Genomic DNA, 20586 nt, shown 5'->3' on the forward strand with positions numbered 1-20586 from the left:
ACACACACACACACACACACACACACACACACACACACACACACACAGGGTCCTGTTGGGAAAAGAGAATTGGGCAGGGAGAACAAGGGAAGGAAAGGGGGTATCCAATGCCACAGAAATGAAAGTCACTGGAGACTCAGCCAGTACTTACCTCTACCTCCTGGGCTTTCAGAGGACAGTAGGCCACAGAACATGGGGCAGGAAAAAAAAAGAAAAAGAGAAAAATCTAGGAGTGAGGTCCACCCCAGAGAGGGTGATTTATACAATCAAATGGCCACCCCATATTTTATTGGCTAGAGTGCTGAACTTGGAGCCAGGAAGATCCGAGTTCAAATCCAGTCTCAAACAATTACTAGCTGTGTGACCCTGAGTAAATCATCTAACCTCTCTGGGCCTCAGTTCCTTCATTTGTAAGATCGAGGGATCAATGGCCTCTAAGACCCCTTCCAGCTCTAAATCTATGATCCTATAACCCTTAGCTGAAATGGCAGCAGGCCATTTCCCAGAGCTGGGAAAGGTATTATATGCTCCATTCGTCTTTCCCTGCCTCACTTGCATTCACTAAGCTGAAGTGCCCATCAGAGATGTAGCAACAACAGCTCATTACAATAACTCTCTGATTTCAAAGTGGGTAATCGGGCCAAGTAAACAGGAGACTACAGCTAGAAACCAAAGCTATGAGAGTCTAGGGAGGCCTGGGGCTTCAGGGTGGTCGAATAAGCATTCTTAACTCTCTGGCCCGAGAGTAGTAAATTAAGGGACAGATCCTCTCCATCCTTTCATCCTCATCATCAACACCATCTGGGAGTCTTCCCAAAGGGCCCACATGCCCTGGGCAGTAACACTGCCTGGACTGCCCAGGGCAAAAGAAATGGGGGCTTCTAACTCATTGTCTCAGGAACAGTATGGGTAGTCCCCTCCACCCCAGCCCTGTCACTTTCCCCATATCTTTCCACAAGGGTTTTTTTCTGTTTCCTTCAGTTCCTTTGCCTGGAACTAATCCTGCCTGCTAAGGATTTGAGTGGAAGGAAACTGAATTAAGAAAATACAAATGAAACTATTACTGGATTGAGTTCAGACTTTCTTAGCCAAGGTGACTGGAGCAGGTGGCAGAGGACTGTTCCCTTCCTTGATGCTTGGCCTCTGAGCTTCTGTGGCCCAGGTCTATCTAGTCACAAGACCACAGAAGCAAAGAATATCATATCTGGGTGGAGATCTCCTAACCCAACTCCTTCACGTTACAAAGGAGGAAATTTAGACCCAGAGGAGTTAAGGGACCTGCCCATGGTTATATCATCAATGACAAAGCTGAGGCTCAAACCCAAAACCCTTAGCCCAATAGTCTTTCCAATGTAGCATACTACTTCCAAAACAATGGGGGAGGGAAATGAACAACAGAAAATGCACACTAGATAAAGAGACTCTGGAAGACTGCTGTCTGCCCTTGCCCCAGGGGGCTGTCCTGTGTCAGCTGATCCCCCAGCTGTCTGGGGACTGAGTTGCTATCTCCCACACTAGCCCCCTGGCATAAAACTCCAACTCCTTCCACTACCCCTGCCATCACCAGGCCCAGCCTCTGAGAGGACTGAGTCACCCATGGAAAATTGACAAATGGCTCCCAGAGAGACCTCATTGTTGAGACGCATGATTCCCTGACAGGTGGTGGGAGGGCTGCCAGGCAGGGATGCTCTGGGGCCAAAGGCTTGCTGCATTGAGGAGCCAGCTGCCAGCTACAGCCTCTGGGCTAAGATCCAGGAGGGACTGAGAGGAACTGATGCAGCAAGAGCTAAGAGGTTAGGTGGATGTGAGAATTCTCTTTCCTCTTTGCCTCCACCTCCCTCCATCACCTCTACCTATGCATCTGCTTAGTAAGAGAAAATTGGCAAAACTACACTTTAAGTGCCCTAGTTCACAACTAACCAGTCATGGAAATGACTTGAACTAGCTGACTCCTGGATCTCTTCACACATGAGATTCAAGTAGAAGATGATACTTGAACTGAGAAGATTTCAGAAATCATGAGATACTGTGGCAGCAACAAGATAGAGCAACTGCTAGCGTGAGATAATGAAATCTCAGGTCTCACAAAGCAAGAGGACCTTTGAGTGCATTCAAAGGCTCCCATGAAGTCAATAAATGTCAGAATCAGTATAATATAGGAATCCAGAGGGAACATGTACTTACATGGTTCACAAAGAGAAACTGAGTCTAGCAGAAAAACAGTGGAGGACCAGGGCAATGAACAGTCAGCACCATGGCCAGAGCTTCAGAGATTGTGTTATTACTTGCCACATGTATATGTATGCGGGTGCAGTGACAGGGCACAGATGGGTGCATGTGTATAACTGTAGTGGGGGGGCTAGGCACACTCATATATGTCTCTATCAGACAAAAACCAAATTACCAAGAGCAAGAGTGATTTCTATTAAAAAAAGAAAGGCAATAAAATCCATCACTGGGATCCAGCCTCAAGTCACAGCATCAGCTTCTTGTAACTCTCTTGACTGAGCTGATAAAGGATTCTGTTCAGAGGCTTCAATCTCTGAAGACTTGGAACCCACTAAGCCTTATAGCTCTGAGACTCCCCTACTAGGCGGTAGGAGGGATGGGAGTCTAGCCAGCAAGAGAGGAAGGAAACCAGAAGAGAGGCAAGAAGAGGAGACGGTAAAAAGGAAAAAGAGATGAGAAGAGGAAAGAAAAGGTATGGCCTCCTCTTATGCGAGGGTCTCTGTCCTTCTTTCCTCTCATCACTCCTGGGCAGCCTTATACCACATCATCTTCACTCTTGAAAGCAATGAGTATTACAAGGCCTCTTTTGTCTAAGTTTGGAGTAAAGTAGGCACTTGAGGCAGGGCCTGGAAATTAAGTGGAATAGAAATGCATTTATTAAGCACTTACTAGGTACCAGTGATCACTATGCTAAGCACTGAGGATAAAAAATATAAGATCATGAGAGTGCCTACTCTCAAGGAGCTTACATTCTAACTGGGGAGATGACATGTAAATAGGCCAATCTGCACTTACTAAGAAGTTGCCTGGTTACTAGGTACAGAGAAAAGCAAGAAGTCAGTCAATCAGTCAACAAGTATTTATTAAGCTGTGCCAGAAACAGTGTTAGGCAATGAGAATCTAAAGAAAAGCAAAACAAACAGTCCCTGCCCTCAAAGAGCTTAAATTCTAATGAGGAGACACAATATAAACAAATAAGTGTGTACAGAGAGAATGGATGGATGGTAATCTTAAAGGGAAAGGGTCTGGCAATTAGGGTGACTAGGCAAGGCCTAGGTTGGTGACTTGTTAAAAACCAGGGATCACCACTGGAGAGCAGTGATCCCCTGGCTGCCCTTCATTCCCCCAATAATAATAACAACTGACGTTTCTAGAGTGTTTTCAAGTTTGTAAGGTGATATACACACATATTAAATCATTTATGTCTTATCCGTTATCCTACAAGGCTATTATTATCCCCATTTTACAGATGTGGAAACTCTAGTGAAGAGAGGGTGAGTCACTTGCCCAGAGTCATATAGTTCATGTCAGAGGGAGAATTTGAATCCAAATTCTCCTGACTCTAGGCTATCTGGGGTGGGAGTGGGAGACTCCCATAGGGGTGACTTGGGTTCTAAGGAACTAGGTGGTTTCTGCTCTGTACTGTACCCTTCACCCTAGATCAGAGTCACTACAGATAGGGTATAAACAAGGGCACAACATACAGGAAGAGCCATAATATGCATGGAGACTCTTTAACAGAACCATATATTGTTCAAGCTGGAGAAACTCTTAAAGATCATCAGGTCCAGTTTCCATCATTAATTTTTAATACAAATGAACATATTGTTAAGTTTTGTGAGGTCAGAGACTATTCATTTTTGTCTTTGTATCCTTAGCACTACAGAAGGAGCTTCATAAATGTTCCTTGAACTCAACTGAATTGTGGGATATGCAGGTGAACATCTTACTTTAGGAAAGGCTCAAAACTTATGGTGGTGGACAGCGACATACAGGGCATCCTGTTTTCCCAGCTCACCTAGTAAGTGCTTTGTCCCAGCTCTGCTGTGAACTTTCCCTTTCAGGCTCTCCATGGCCATATCCCCAAGTCACCCCCAGATGCCTCAACCTCCAATAGAGACATTAGGGGGAAAAGCCTTCAGAGCTCAGTACAAAGTAAGTTATTGATGGTCAATACTGAACAGCAGGGAGGATGAATTCTCTCAAGAAGTCCTGCCAGGAAATTCAGATGGGAAATTCATGAATGACTGTGAAGGCAGGCAGGTGCATGAGAATAGACTTTTCATCAAAAGCCCCTAGACTATTCCTTCTGCCAAGCGCCAGAGGATAAGAAGAGTCCTCTGACCATCCCAGAAGAGGAGGGAGAGACTGACTCACTCTCAACAATCAATCCACAAATATTTATTTAGAACATATTATTTGTACTTTAAATAAAATATCCTCTCCCCACATCTCATGACCCTGGCTTCTATAACGCTGTGTCATCAGAGCAGATGGAAAAGTTTCAAGTATGGATCCAATGACACATTGTATATCTCTTGCCTCGGGACTAGTCTCACTAAATTTGGAGAAACTCATCACCAGGTTGACAACTCTCAAAGACTATTAACAATAGTACCTATAGAGGGCTTGTCATGTACATGGGTGGAGGGACTACCCACATTGAAGAAATCACAGATTCTTAAGTATAGAAGTATATACTTTTTGTAAGGCATACCCTAGGGAAAGCTGAGATCCAAGGTAAAAATCAGGGGAAGGGCTTAAAGTCTAATTGAAAGGATTTCTGTTTGGCAGTTAGCGGGATAGGGTTGGGCAAGAAGGAAGCTTGACGCTTCCTGAAACCTTCATTTCTGGAAATAATGGGAGAGAGTGGCCCCAGGGAGATGAGTGAAGAATAGATTGATTCTACTTCAGCTTGAGAGATGGGAGAAAAGATGAAAAACACTGGAATCAGAAGTGAGAGTGTAGAATGAGGAGTTGTCACAATGATAGCAAAAGAAAAAACAGCTTCCTGGGGAGGAGAAAATTTCTTTGAAAGGCTGATGGGCCTGCCAGGCTGAGATTAGCTGACAGTGAAGACTGAATTAAGTATAGGACACTAAGGTAGGACGTCAGGCCAGGTTAGGGGGCTAGTCCTCCAATTTATGAGAGACCATAGAGGCCAAATTTAAGTGCCCCTAGGACAAGGATTACACATCAGCCCCATAACTCACTTCTATACCCTTTTAATCAGATATTGGACTTGTGCCATTTATGAACCAAAAAGAGAGATTCATTAGCAAGTGTGAATAATGCCACTGGAATGTGTTTATTTATATCACCAAAGTGGGCTCATTAACATTTGTGAAAAATGACCAAATAATGACACCAGAGTGTGTTAAGGAGTCAGAAGAATCAGGACACTCCCAGCTCTGCCACTGAGCAGGCCCCTTCACTTCTCCAGTTTCCTTATCCAAATAAAATGAGGTAGTTGTACTAAGTCATCTGCAAGGTCACTTCCCTACAGCTCAAAAACATTCTGCTTCTGATTTGAAGTCACTCCAGATGGTTGTGGAGGAGGGTAGGGGGAGATGATAGAAAACTGTTCATCACCCTTGCACTAGCCAACACAGCACTTCCTTAGCAAAGATCTTGCCCAATCAATGCTTGACCAACCAATGAGCATTTGATTAAGCACCATAACAGTGGTTCTTAACCTAATATGTGGACACTTGATGGGCTTTTAAAAATATTTTTATAACTATATTTCAATATAATTGCTTTGTAATCACACATATTTTATTTTATACAATTAAAAATATCATTCTGAGAAGGGGTCCGTAGGTTGGTTTCTCAAGACTTCCAAGGGGTCCATGCCAATGACCATGTTGGGGGGTGAAAAGGGTAGGGATCACACAGAGCAAGAGAAGTAATCATATAGCTCAAAGGAGTATGAGTCTGATCTCCAAGAACCCTTTAAAAACAAAAGCTCTAGTTTTTAACTAATTGTTCCTTAAGGGCTGGACCATATCATAAAATCATGGAATCGTAGATTTGGAAGGATCTTTTGAGATCATCTTTTCCAATGCCCTCATTTTACAGAAATATAAAAGCTGAGCCCCAGTGAGATAAAATGATTTGGTCTGAATTACCTACCTTTTAAACTTCTGAATAAATGTACATATTGTTAACTTGAGCATTTATTTTGTGATATGTTCAGTTGGATGCCTTACAGAGAAGTGGTAGAACTGGGCCAGGAACTTGGGTCCTAGGACCCCAAGTCTAGTGATCTTGTCACTAAATATCACATTTTCCCTTTAACAAGGCTACATACTGCACAAAACAAGGGATGGCAATGATGCTTGTGGATATTAATCAGAATCCCAGAAGGTGAGATCTGAAGGGGATCTTAGTGGTCATCTAGCCCAATCCATGGCCTAAGAGGAATCACTGCTATAACATCCCCAGCCAGGCATCACCCAGCCCCTGCTTGAACACCCCTAAGGAGAAAGAACTCTACCATGTAATAGAATATCTTATATTTGCACAGCTTTTTTTTCATTTACAAAAAGCACTGTTATCTCATTTTATTCTCACAAAAGGTATATAGGGTAGTTACTGCCCTCCCCATTTTACAGATCACAGAATGTTATGACATAGGTAAAGTGATTGGTTTAAAGTCACAGAGTTAGTGGTGGAACCCGAACTCTATCTGGCCCTCACTGTACAGGGACTAGTGTTTCATAGGTGTATGTCTAACTACCTGAAAGAAAGGGACTAATTCCCTACCTCTTCAAAACCTCCAGGTCTAAAACAGAAAACTTGAATACAGCTGGTGCTCAATAATAATAGCTGATTGAATTAGTGATCGACTGGAACTTTAAGGGGGGTAGCTAGATGGCTCAGTGGAGAGAGCACAGGGCCTGGAATCAAGAAGACCTGAGTTCAAATCCATCCCCAGACACTTACTAGCTGTGTGACCCTGGGCAAGTCATTTAACCCCATTTGCCTCAGTTTTCTCAGCTGTAAAATGAACTGGAAAAGGAAATGGCAAACCAATCTAGTATCTTTGCCAAGAAAACCCCAAATGGGATCACCAAGAATCAGACACAATTAACAAGAACTTAAATGTCTTGATTTCCAACCCCTTTCAATGGACCACAAAACAGAATCTTGGAATCCCAAAACTGGAAAGGACCTTGAGTATCACCCAGTCCAACACTGGCGCAATCTCCCTTCTGACCTCTGTTTCTTAATCTTTTATTTTCTTCAAGGCTAAGTTTCACCCCATGAAGCCTGTCCAGATTCCCTTAATTGTTAATGCCTTCTCTCCCTGTTCAAATTACCTTGGACTTACTTACTTATCTGTGTTCATGTTGTATCTCTCTAACCCCAGGAGAACGTATGGTGCTCAAAAGGAGGGACTATTTAATTTTGCCCTTGTATTCCCATAATCTGGCACAGTGCTTTGTTTTCAGTTGCTGCTGTTTATTTAATTTTATTTTTATTAATATCCAAATCACTCTGGTACCTTCACAGCCTCAATTAATCCTCCTTTGTATACAGTGCGGCATTTCTTATATGCTTGCCAAATCTGAGCAGGAACTCTCATCTACAGCACCCCTGATGAGTGGTCATCCAGGTCTTGGGGGAAGCTCATTCAGGAGGAGGAACTCATCACCTCTTGAGGGAGCCCATTCTCAGAGCTTTAAGTGCTCGGGGGGGACAATGGTCAAAAGAGGCATCGTGCCGTATTAGGGAAAAGAGCTAGATTTGGAGAGGGACTGACTCCAGACTGATACTCACTCTATGTGACCATGATTTAAGATGAGTCTCAATTTTCTCAGCCATAAAAACAGGATAGTACCAGTAGTACCCTATCTCACAAAGTTCTTCTGAGAATCAAATAATATCACTGCATTATGGATTTAGAGCTGGAAGGGACCTTAGAAGTCATCTCTTCTAACCCCCTTATTTTACAGAAGAGGAAACTGAGGCCGACAAAGGTGAAGTAATTTGCCCAAGATAATATATACAAAATGTTTTGGAAACCTTAAAACCTATATGAATGTCAATCACTGTTATTATTGGGGAATTTTACCTAACATCAAAGCAAAGCTATCCCTTCATAACTTCCACCCACTGTTCCTGGCTCTACCCTCTGAGGTCAAGTGAAATAGAATTCCATTGGACAGCCCTTCAACTTGCAGGGCAGCTATCATGTATCCCCAAGCCTTCTCTTCTTCAGGATAAATAGCCTAGGCTCACAAGAAGAAAGGCAGTGACAGGGTCAGGGACACAACCCTCTCCATCAGAGCACTACTGGACAGCACCATTGAACAAGGGGGTTTCAGTATGGGTGGATAGCAAGAGGGAGGCACACGCTACTCTCTCTCTTTCTTTCCCTCCTCTCCCTTTTCCTCTTCTCATCTTTTCTCTTCTCCCCCTCTTCCTTCTCTCTCCTTTCCACACTCTTTCCTCTCTTCTCTCCTCCTCCTCCTTCATCTCTCTCTCCCTCCCCCTCTCTCCTTCTACTTCTCTTTCTCCCTCTCCCCCTCTCTCCTCCTCCCTCCCTCCCCTTCCTCTCTCTCCCTCCGTCTCTCCTCTCCTCCCTTCTCTTTCTTTTTCCCTCCCTCTCCCTTTCCTCTCTCCCTCACCTCCCTCTCTCCTCTCCTCTATCTCTCCCTTTCCTTTCCTCTCTCCCTCTCTCTCTCTCGCTTTCCTTCCTCTCCCCTTTCCTCTTCTCATCTCTTCTCTCTCTCCCCCTCTTCCTTCTCTCTCCTTCCCACTCTTTCCTCTTTTCTCCTCCTCCTCCTTCTTCATCTCTCTCTCTCCCTCCTTCCCTCCCTCCCCCTCTCTCCTTCTACTTCTCCCTCTCTCCCTCTCCCCTTCCTCCTCTCTCCTTCCCTCTCTCCCCTCTCTCCTCTCCTCTATCTCTGCCTCTCCTTTCTTCTATCTCTCTCTCCCTGTCTCTGTATCTCTGTCTCTTTTACACACACACACACACACACACACACACACACACACACACACACACACTCCTGTGTGGTGGTTTGAAGCTAACCCACCTCCAGCTTTGATCTCTGCAGCTCTGTTCCGTTGCCATGGAAACATGGCCCACTGCTGCAAGCTCAGAGAAAGCCTGGGCTTGGGAGATTCCCCCCTCCCACCCCCCAGCCAGGCAGGGTGGGTAAGAGCCACACTGTGGGTGTTTTCAGTTGCTGCTGTTTATTTAATTTCATTAATATCTAAATCACTCTGATACTTTCATAGCCTAAATCAACCCCCCTCTTCCCTGGTCTTTCCATCTCCCAAAGACTAAAGGGGCCTCTGAAGGCTAACTGGTCCCATCCTATAGTACTGGGTAGAGAAGAGGGGGTTAGATGACATATCCTGAGGACTGGAAGGAACCTGCCTTCCATTTGTAGTCTTTCCTGGCATGGAAATTAAGCCAGCCTGGGATTCCCAAATCTGCCCAAACACAGGCCTTCACAGAAAAGGGCTAAACTCTCAAATTATACAGATCACTGAAGAAATAGTCCTGAGTTGGAAGCTAGGGAGAAAAAAGATGGCCAGGACACCTTGGAAAGCAAGACAGCCCCAAACATTTATCTCTTCCATTCCATCCCCTCCCTTGTTCCTGAGCTTCAGAATAGCCTCTGTTCTTAACTCCTTCATAGTTGAGGATTTATAAATAATTGGCCCTCAGAACCAGAAATACCTTGAAAAGCTACCTGTCCATGGGGCAAAAGAGGAGAAGAGAGATTAGAGAAGGAACTAAATATGGGAGTTAACTTTGAGGCAGACTGGAGATAGGGAAGGGGGAGGGAAGGTGAGTCATTCAATATTTACTCCCCTCTTGGAGAAGCTGGAAGAGGGTTTCTGCTGAGCCCAAGCAAACAGAATGAAGTTGGAAAGCCAATCTTCTTCTCCACTCCCCAATCTGAGGAATTTTTTGTTAGGGTAAGAATGTGCTTATCACTCACTCCTTTGGTGCCAGGCACAGCTCGGAGCTAGGATCACATGCCTGGCAGCACTGATACATCAATACAAGGGCCCCAGCATCTCCTCTACTCCCACTGCCTCCTCTGCACCGGTGAGGGTTTGGGGACATCATCCACATTATAACATTCACTCTCCCTTGTAACTCCAGAGTTCAGCACTGAAAGGGACGGGGACAGGAGAGAGAAAGATCTAGAACTTCAAGCTAAAGAAATATGGGTTCTAGCCTTGTGCTTTCATTTGTGACACTCTCTGAACCTCTGATTTTCAATCTAGAAAATAATTCCAAAATCAATGGGAGGTAAAATAAAATGCAAAAATGAAGAAAAGAAATAACTCCCAAAGCCCTAGGACATCTGGAAGTATTACAGATTGGAGCTGTCAAATGGCTTTACAAGTATTAGAAGTTAGGGAGATCTAAAGTCCTACTTCTCCTGATTTGGGGTCTAATGGAGGAGTATTAAGGCTGTAAGCAAGAACCAGAAAGACAGACAGGTCCCTAGTCTGGGACTGGTTTATCCTTTACTTGTAAACTGTCACATTAAAAAGAGAAAATACTCCTTTCAAAAGTGGGAGCCAGACAAGGGCTAAGTGCTCCACCTTGTTCCTACCACTCAACCCCAATATTGTAGGAGAGAAAGGCACAAGGATAGGACAGGAAATTCCTCCCACCCTACTCCAGCCTTAGGAAGCAGGATCATCACAGAGTCATAGAGTATATCTGATTGGGTAGGGAGCCTGCTCCTGAAAGAGGAGAGGTCTGAGCTTACACAGGAAAGAGAAGAGAGAGGAAACCAAATGGTACCATCCATAAGATCTGTCAAAGCTGCATGTTAATGTGGGTGGGAAATAGGGCAAGGGGCAATTTTATTTCATTCATTCATTTCACACCTAAACTAGGGGATGCATAGTGCAAAAGACCCCTAATATTGTTCCGCACTTAACTAGCTGTTCAACTCTGGGCAAGTCACTTAATCTCTCTAGGCCTGAGTGTCCTCATCTGTAAAACGAAGGAAGATAAAGACGATTGCTAAGGTCTAAAATTCTGTGATCCTAGAAATATTTATTAAGAAAGAGACTATTGTGTGTAGAGGACCGTGTAGGCTACAAAGAGATATAATTCACAGTCCTGGCCTTTAAGGAGTTTCTAGTCTAGGTGGAGAGGCAAAGCACACTATTAACATTAAATATTAAAAACAGCATAAAACTTTTAAAAAAAAACCAACAAAGTGGGGGATAAATGCAGATGGGATGATAACTACTACAGGTGCAGAGGGCAGGGCAGGGTCTCTCTAACTGGTATGGTCAGGAAGAATCCACAAAGGAAGAAGGACCTGAACGGAATTGCTGCCCAATGCCCCCATTTCAAATCTGGCATCAAGATCTGAGATGGCAGAAGTAGTTGCTTCTGGAAACCAAGATAGGTTTCCTTATCTGTGGATTTCAAAGCCAAGGAATACAGAGGGTAGAAAGATGCTTTCATCACTCCATTCTCCCCACCGGCTCCACGGAAAGGAGGCAAGTCCTGGTGTCTGCCCCCACCACCATCATTGCCACTGTTCCAACCATTAGCTACAAATCGTGCAGAGAAGAGAGCTGGCTTCTTTTAAAGACTTCTCTTTTTCCTCTTCTATCTCAAAAGGCCAGAATGACTCTAAGACCTTCTTACTAATAAAATCAGAACTAAAAAAATGTTCCTGGAGCTGCACCTGTGTCTGCTTCTTGGACAAGAGCCCTGACGGATGAAGATATTTATGCCTTAAGTACAACTGGATGCTGTGGCCAACGGTTGGGCCCAGACTTGCCCACTCTACCCACCCACAGGTCTTCCTTGACTGAGATAGCTTTCTATCCAGGTATGAACCTGTGCAGATATATTCTCCCACACATGTGCACAATTATACGAATAACTATTTTCACATGAAAAGAAACACAGGTCGATAGCCTGAAACATAAGCTCGTAGACTCCCTTCATGTGAAGAGATGCTGCTATTCTATCCATATCCCACCACCACCCACCCTGCCTTGGAAGAGCACAGACCCCTAGCATGACTTAGCCATGGACGTAAGAATGAAGGCTTCTTCCTGGAGGTGTAGAATGAAAACTCCTTTCATAAACAACCTTCCAGCTGAGGCTTGGAGCGAGGACATAGGAGAGTAGGGAGGAGAAATCATCAGGTTAGCATCTTTAAAAGCTTTAAGTTCAAGCACAAGAGAGAACAATTTTCCAGTGTCTCACAAGGGTCCTAGTGGTCTAGGGCTTCTGCTGCCCTCCCACCCCTCCAACTCTCAGAAATGGGAGGGGGAACACTTAAGCCTTCATGGGCGGCAGATCTGACAAATTGGAGATCACAGCTTCCCAAGCCAACAAGGGTAGCTCTTGGTCTTCTCTCACCTTTTTTATCATCTTTCTGTGAGTCCACCTTAGAACAAGGGTTCTTAACTCGGTGTCCATGAAATTGTTTTTAAAATATTCAGATAATTATATTTCAATATAATTAGTTTTCTTTGTAATCTTACGTATTTTACCCTATGAATTTAAAAACATTATTGTGAGAAGGGGTCCTAATTTTTCACCAGATGGCCATAGGGGTCCATGACACACAAAAAGGCAAGAACTTGTATCTCAGAATAATAGGATTTTAGAGTTAGGAGGGACCTTTAGAGATCAACCAGTCTAAATCCTTCAATTTACAAATAAGGAAATTGAAGACTGGAGGGCACAGTGGATAGAGCGCTGGGCCTGGAGTCGACCTGAGTTCAAATTTGACCTAAGATACCTTACTAGCTGTATGACCCTGGCAAGTCACTTAACCCTGTTTGCCTCAGGGCAAACTCTTCCCATACCTCATCCCAGTAGGACAAGAGAATCTTCAGTCTACTCTCTTTACTTTCCTGGCTCATAATCTTGGGTCCAGGCCAAGAGACATAGATGTATCACCTTTCATATCTGGTATTTCTGAGAGGTACCAGTGCTCTCTAGCTAGGGAAAGGATTTTAAAACTGGAGTAGAGGGAGGGGCTCTTACTTGGAGAACCTTATCAAACTGAGGAGGATGCAGACCAACCTGTCCCCCTGTTTCTGTCCCTTCCCAGAACTCACTAAATTCAGTCATAAATTATCAGTGTGGGTCGAGTTCTGAGATCTTTTGACCACCCAAAAGCCCTTATAAAGGTTAGCCAAGACCTTGTAGAAAGGGAGTCCTGTGGGGCTCAACAATTGTAATTGAGGCCATCTGGTGTTCATAAGACTATAACAGCTGCCACACTGTGTCAGTCCCTTGGGGCCATCTAGCCCAGGGTTCTAAAGAAAAGTTTGGAGATGGCCATAATCATCAACCTCAAGCATAACCCCCAAACATCTGAGTTCCTTTTAATAATAATACATTATAGATTTGTAATCCATTAATTATATATGCTTTTAAACTTATATATTCAACCCACACCCAGCACCTTAGGTATATCAAATTCTATAAGCTCAGTATATATTGTGCAGACTCCCCTCATGGATATTAGAATATCCATTCTATCGACTAGTTAGGAGTTGATGCGGGTTGGTGTTCTCCGGGCAAAGGCCCTTTCTGTAAAATAGAAGGACCCTCTACCCCACTCCCTACCCCAGTCATAAGCCATAGTCCTTTTCTCCCATCCTTACTTTGTCTTCAAAGAGGAGTGGGCTACTAAGTGCTTAATATCAAGCACAGAGGACCTCTAGCTGCCCTCAACTGTGAAAGCTAATGGCAAGATCTTCAGACTTGGACCCAGAAGACCTAAATTCCAGTGTGAGCCCTGGTACTTAATCGCTACGGAATCTTGGACGTGTCATTTAACAAGCAGATCCTCAATTTCTTCATTTGTAAAATGGGATGATAACTTTTAACATTACCTACCTTGCAGGGGTTGTTGTGAGAACTAAATCAGATAATGTATTAAAGAATAAGAATAACAGCACACACTTCTGTAAAACTTTTAAGGTTTCCAAAGCGCTTCTTTCAAAATAATCCTGAGAGGTAGGTAGTGAAAGTATTATTATCTACATTTTACAGATGAGGAAACTGATGCTCATAGAGCTTAGAAGATTTGTTCCAGATCATACAGCTAGCATAGTTAACAGAGGATCCAGGAGTCTCTCCTGGCTCCAAAACCAGGTCTTTTCCTACTCTACCAAGCAGGTTCCAAAAGTGCACTCTGTCAACCAGAAAGTACTATATCTTAATTACCATTACTATTCCTTAACTAGTCCCATCTGGTGTTAGGCGGCATTAAAAGAAGCATGACATCCAGGATAAGGGAAGTAATGGTCCCTGAGCAAGCTGTAGTTGAATATTTGTGTTCAGTTCTGGACACTACATTTTAGAGAGAATACTGATAAACTGAAGAGCATCCAGAGGAAGGCAGCAAGGATAGGCCTTGAGATAATGATGATGATGATGATGATGATGATGATGATGATGATGATGACAATGATGGCATTATTGCAGTTAGCATTTACAGAGAGATTTAAGGTTTGCAAAGCACTTAACATACATGATCTCATTAGATCTTCACAATATAGGTGCTATTATAATACTCGTTTTATAAGTGAGGAAAGAGGCACGGAGAAAGTGACTTGCCCAGGGGTCACACAGCTAGAAAGCGTCGGAGACAGGACCGTGATTCTAGTCTTCCTGACTCCACACCCAGTGCTTTCTTCCCTACACCAACAAGCCTTATGAGGGATAGTTGAAGGAACTGGGAATATTCAGCCTAAAGAGAGGGCTCACTGGGAACTAATAGTTGTCTTGAACAATCTGAAGGGCTGTTGTTCTGCTTGCCCCGAGGGTAAGACTAGAAACAATAGGTGGAAACTGGAGAGAGGTAGATTTAGGTTGGAATAAACAGCCTTTTCCTTTTCCCAAACCACCAGGGCCAGCCATTCAATGGGAATGTCTCTCGCATTCGGGTTTAGGGAATGGACTTTGACCTCCACTACCAAAAGACCACCACTACCTTTCTCACTCTCACTGAGGTTTCCACTGGGATTTCCTGAGAAGCAAACAAAAGAGGAATTTAATTGAAGGAGAGGAGAGAGTAATGAAAAGAGGGAACCTCGAGGTCTTTCCAGCCACCTTCCTAAAAATCCCCATTCTGGTGAGAATGCTGTGTAATGAGCCTGTTTCTTCTTAAATTTCCATCAGATGCCCTTGGTGCCTGAAAATCTACGGTCAAGTCCAGTTCAGGTTTTTAACATCAGAAAAAATAGAAATGGGGAGAGGTGTCTAGCTTCTCTGGGTTACTGCAGGGATGTACAGAACAAGGTTAGTGAATCAAATTCCTGGCTTCTTTCTTAACTGACTTGGACGTTAAATTTCTCCACCATTGGCAGCAGGGCATTAAGAGTTATAGGGGGGAAAAAGAAAGAAAAAATTACCAAAAAAAATCCTACATAGGAAGTAATACTACTAAATACAGAATATTGTTTTGTTGTAGGGGAGAGGATTTAACCATCTGATAAATGCCACTATCCATTTCACCGCAGTGCTAATGCAAGGGAAAGCAGACAGCTCAAACTATCCTGAGCTCCTCTTGGGGGAACAACCATGTATTACATGCCAAATATATGCCAAGCACTGTGCCAAATACTTTATGAATATTGTGTCATTTCATCCTCACCACAACCCTGAGAGGTGGGTGCTATTGTTAACCCCATTTTACAGTTGAGGAAACTGAGGTAGACAGAGGTTAAGTGAGTGGCTCAGAACCAAACTCCTAGCAAATGTCTGAGGCTGGATTTGAACTCAGGTCTCAATCAGCTCAGGCCACATGATCTCACCTCAGTCCCTCGAAATCCCAAACAAGGGCATTTCTTGTTTCCCCTGGACTTCCTCATACTTACTCTAAAAGACCTATACCCAAAAACTCCTCCAAGTCCTATGAATCTTCCTCCATTCTGACTAAACTCTTTTAATCTGACTCCATGAAATTTTCATCCCAGGCTTCTTCCATTTTATTCATCAGCACCTCTTTAATATAAGCTCCCTCTGTCCTATTCCCCAAGACATCTCCTCTACCTATCCTTCCTCCTCCACCCCACACACACACCCTACTGTAGTGCAAAAGAAGGGAACCCCATTTCTGTGGCTAACATTTTTAAGGACAGGGCTAAGGTCCAGACTCATCACATCATGTCTATGATCTAGGCTCAACCACCATTAAAAAAAAAAAAAAAAGAATATCTCCTATGAGAAGTAAAGGGAATAAATTTTCAAAATAGGACCAGCTTCCAGGAGTCCACACATGCCCAAGGTCAATATTGAAATAAAGTTCATTGTTACCAGACTCAGTTTGAATTGACTATTTATCTGGCTTCACAGCAGGCACTGGTTTTGGGAGGGGATAAAGGAAGCAGAATTGACTGCAATGGTAGCATACTTCAGCTTTCCTGCAGAATCTGCCAACACATCCCAAGGGATCAATTCCCCACCCCTTTCCTCTAGCAACTAAGACAGCCTCTGTTCTCACCGCCAGGGCCTGGCACCTGGTATGTGATGAGGCTTTAAAGGGACCTCCTGCCCTGAAGAGATGATTTAAGACCACCCAAATTGGTACGCGCCCTATAGCTTCCATCAGGCAGGATCCCAAAGGATTTCAAATGTAGAACCTGTCTTCTGATAGATGTAGAGAAATGGTGGGGAAAGGATTAGGGGGATAGGGTTTGTGTGAAGTAGGGGCCAAGTGATCAATCATCTGTTCCCATCAACTGACCTGGCAAGTGGGAGAAGGTAAAAAGTGAGGATATTCTGCAAACTTGTTTAAAAAATGATTACAATTTTGATTACCTACCCATGCATCTACTAGTATCCCTATTCCCCCTAACTTCTCTGACCTCCACAGATTTCATCTTAGAGGGGCAAATTCCCAGACAGGTTGTGAGTGAGGCTCTGGGCACAATGACACATGGTTTTTGGATCACACCATCCTAGCTCCCGCCCCCTCACTGGGCTGGCTGTTTTCAGTGCAGTAATAGGAGATTGCAGCTAATCTACCCTCTCTGTTCAGGTAACAGTAACTGAGTGGGAAAAGTGGAGACGACCTGACTTTGGCTCCTCAGCTCTCTTTGTACACCCAGTCTCGGGCGACGAAAAACACAAAGACTACCGCTCCAGTTAAACACAGGGCCCCAGAATTTAGCCTGGGTTGATTGGCAGCTGTCATATAATCCCAATCTAGAACTACATCTATTGGGCTTTCTTAAAGTCTGCAGCCTTTCCCATTCTACAGCAGGATCTCTCATGTTGTGTGTATGTATATGTGCACTACTGTGTTTAAAACATATTTCAAATCAAATTCCAGATGAGCAGTTTTTATTAAGGGGAGAATGTGGAGAAATGTGTTTTCATGCTGATTCTCCTAAACTGATTCCAACCAGGAGACCTGAAGAATTCAACAGCAAAAGGTGGAGAATGCTGATTTGGCATCAAGGGACCCACTGTCTCTAGGTCAATTTCATGGGATTATATCTTCTCCTTCAAAAGTCCTCTGAGTTTCAAGGTCCCAGACAGTCCTATCCCTTTCCTACAACTCCAAGGTTGCAAGGAGAAGGCACCTTCTGGGAAAACTGCCCTCTATCATTTCCTTTTTGATCTACAGGTGCCAGTAAACAAAGTGCTGCATCAACACTGGCCCAGGAGCCTGTCTGCACAATCCCTGCAACTTCCTCCCCACCCCCAGCCCCTCCTTCACTGCAAAGCCCTGACCAAGGGGAAACTGGGGACTGAGTAGAGTGGAGAAAGAAAGCATCTCCCCTCTCTCCTCCAATGTGCTCCAGTCCAAGCAGGCCCTCGGTTATTCAGGTTCCTTCTCAAACCTAATCCTCTTACTCTGATTCAGATTTTGTCCTTTATCTAAGCCTGGTTCTCTCATCAAAGACTGAAAATACAAAATGAGGCCCATGGCTGTCACCTACCTACATCAGGCCCTGAGCAAAGGAGCCCAGGATGGCCCAGGGAAGTTTCCCTTCCCCCACACATTTTCAACCCCATTACCTTATCCTAGTTGTTCCAGTGAGCAAGGATTACCTCTCCCTCCACTCCCCTAGCCAAAGAGGGGTTACCAACAGAATAGACCCCCTCTGGCCCTTCTTACTTCCGTTTGAGCAAAGTCTCTCAGTCTATTTGAGGGGCTGGAAGGCACAACGCAGAGTCTGAGGTTGGGCATTCAGGAAAGGGCAGGAAACTACGACTTCACAAAAGAAGCAGGGGAGAGAAACCTTAGCGAAGAAGAGACAATCTTCTTTCCTCTGCTCTCTACGACCACCCCCATTTCTGCTGTCCCTCCTGAAAAAGAAAATAACTCTCCATCCTCATTGGCGAAGATGAGGAAAGACCTTCCCGTGATCTCTTCCCCATTGTCCCCTTCCTCTAACCCTAAATGGCCCCAAGGACTGCCCCCACCCCTCCCACCGGTGTCCCCTTTTGCCCTAGATCCCAGACCCCCACCCTCAAGGGGCTGAATCTCTGGGGTTCTCCAGGACGGGAACGAGGGGCCGGCGCCGGGTCTTCCCACCTCCCTCTCCTTCAAGGAGAAGAGTAAGGGTGAGGGTCACCCCCAGCCCCGCGGGGGCTGAGGAGCTGCGGCGGTGGCGGCGGCGGCGAGCTGGCAGCTTGGCAAGAGCTCTGGGTGTATGTTGTTTACTCTCACTGCCGAGGCAATTAGGAGGCTCTGCCGCGAAAGCTGCTGGCTGCAACACGCCGCCGCCGCTCCCTGGCTCCTGGCTCCCGGCTCCCGGCTCCCTGGCTCCCGGCTGCCAACCTCTCGGCCGCTCCGGCTCTGCACCAAACCCCCCTCTCACGACCTGGTGCCCTGGGCCGCCTCCACTGCTGCAAAACCCTCAGCTACTCTACAAGCCCACTCCCATCGCCCAGCTTCAGCCCGGTGCACCTGAAATCCCCATCTCTTCCCTGCTCCAGGACGGCTGGAGCCGGGAGCCGGGCAGGGTCCTCACCTTCCAGCTCATCCCGGCTGGTCCAACCTGGTTCTCTCCTCCCTACCCCACCCCACCCCACCCCACTCTACCCCAGATCAGTCCAACGCCGCCGCGAGGCTGCGGCTCTGCAGACTCACGTCTCGGAAGCGGTTCCAGTGCTTGATCTTGCCGCTATACTGGGAGATGGACGACAGCCATTGCTCGTCCTCCATGAAATTGCCAGGGGTCTCGCCATCCTTGACCCCCTTAGAATCCCCCTCCGCCGAGCCGGGTGCAGGGGCGGTGATGAGCAGAAGGGGTAGCAGCAGCAGCCGCAGCCCAAAACCCCCAGAGCTCATCTTTGATCTGGATTGGGGTTGGTTAGTCTTTGTTTTATTTTTTGTTTTTGTTTTTTAAATTTTCTTTGCCTTAATTTCCTTCCCTCTCCCTCTCCCACCCCAATGCAGTCCAAAGTCGTCTTCTCTCCTCCTCCTCCTCCTCCACCACTGAAATGACTGGGGAAAGAGATGGATGGTAGGTCCTAGATGAAATGTGACCTGATTAGGAGATGCACTTGTCTGAAAACCCCCAGAGCTGGAAGCAGAAAGGCAAAGAGAATCAGAGGCTGCGCCAGGAGGGGCTGTGTCTGTAACTGTAGCATCAGCATCATGTTTGACATCATCATACCTGGCTTGAGGAAAAAAAGGGGGGGAGGGGAGGAAGAGAGGGGAAGAGAGACTGAGACTGAGATACTGAAATAGTGAGACAGAAAACAGGAGCCCAGAAAAACTACAGGCTGCGATTTCCAAGCAAATGGGCGGATCAGAAAATCAAACCTCAGCAACAGTTCAGCCCAACTCAGCTCACAAATGGAGTTGAAAACAAGGGAATCCAAGTCCCACAGAGGGCACTGCACTGACAAAAGAGGACGCAGGGGGCAAGGCCCATCTTCCCAGCAAGGTGGGATTCTGGAAGAAACCATGGGGGTTTCTAGACCTTGTAAAGGGATATTTTGTTCCAGTTCTCCTTTTCTCTTTTTCTCCTTTTCACCCCAAGTCCAGATTTCTAAGACTAGAGCTGTCTCTAGGCCAGGTAAGCCTCAGCGATGGCCCTGGGTATGGCAGCTGGGTTCAGCTACATTATGGTAATGAGGGACTCCAATAAGACAAAAGGAGTCTAAGAGCTGGTTGTTGGCCTTCAGACTCATACGCTCTTTTCAAGGCACATGGGCTAGAAACTGAATGGATGGAAAACAGGGCAGATGTCCTCCCTTCCCAAGCAGCTGGTTGGGGACTATCAGTCCTTTTGTCAGCTCTCTCCAAGACAATTCTAAAAGGCAAAAGTCTGCCCATTTCACATGCCAAGAGGCTGCTTCCTTGGTATTCTAGATGGTCATATTTCCTCATTGTCCTTATTGGACTTTACCTCAAATTGGATATGGTGAACCATTAATTTACGGAAGGGAGGGGGAGCTTGAGCATATTCTGTTGTTTTTCTTTCAAAAAAGAAAATCCCAAAATTGATCAATTATATACATACATATTTTATTTATTTATTATGACCCCTGTAAATTGCTTGTTGGAATCTGGGAAAGCAGGAATCTGAGCACCACCGCAGGATAAGAGGAGGAATAAGGTGATATTTACAATACAA

At 45.1% G+C, this 20586-nt stretch overlaps 1 protein-coding gene across 2 annotated transcripts in view; it reads right to left on the reverse strand.

Moving 5' to 3' along the window:
- SPOCK2 (SPARC (osteonectin), cwcv and kazal like domains proteoglycan 2) overlaps nucleotides 1-19695 on the reverse strand; it is a 33283-nt gene extending 13588 nt beyond the window's left edge. Inside the window, exons 1-2 of one of the 2 annotated variants that reach the window (XM_027861230.1) lie at nucleotides 19092-19693; nucleotides 152-160 (exon numbers count right to left, since the gene is read on the reverse strand). In XM_027861230.1, coding sequence (XP_027717031.1) covers nucleotides 152-160; nucleotides 19092-19292 — 210 coding nt within the window. In that variant the 5' untranslated portion in view covers nucleotides 19293-19693. Of the gene's footprint in view, nucleotides 1-151; nucleotides 161-19091 lie in introns of both variants that reach the window. The other variant, XM_027861234.1, reaches the window with a different exon arrangement.
- Between the last annotated feature and the right edge of the window lie 891 nt (nucleotides 19696-20586).

This window comes from Vombatus ursinus, unplaced genomic scaffold, assembly GCF_900497805.2.
Source record: "Vombatus ursinus unplaced genomic scaffold, bare-nosed wombat genome assembly UNPS02000749.1, whole genome shotgun sequence".
NCBI classification, from domain to species: Eukaryota; Metazoa; Chordata; class Mammalia; order Diprotodontia; family Vombatidae; genus Vombatus; species Vombatus ursinus.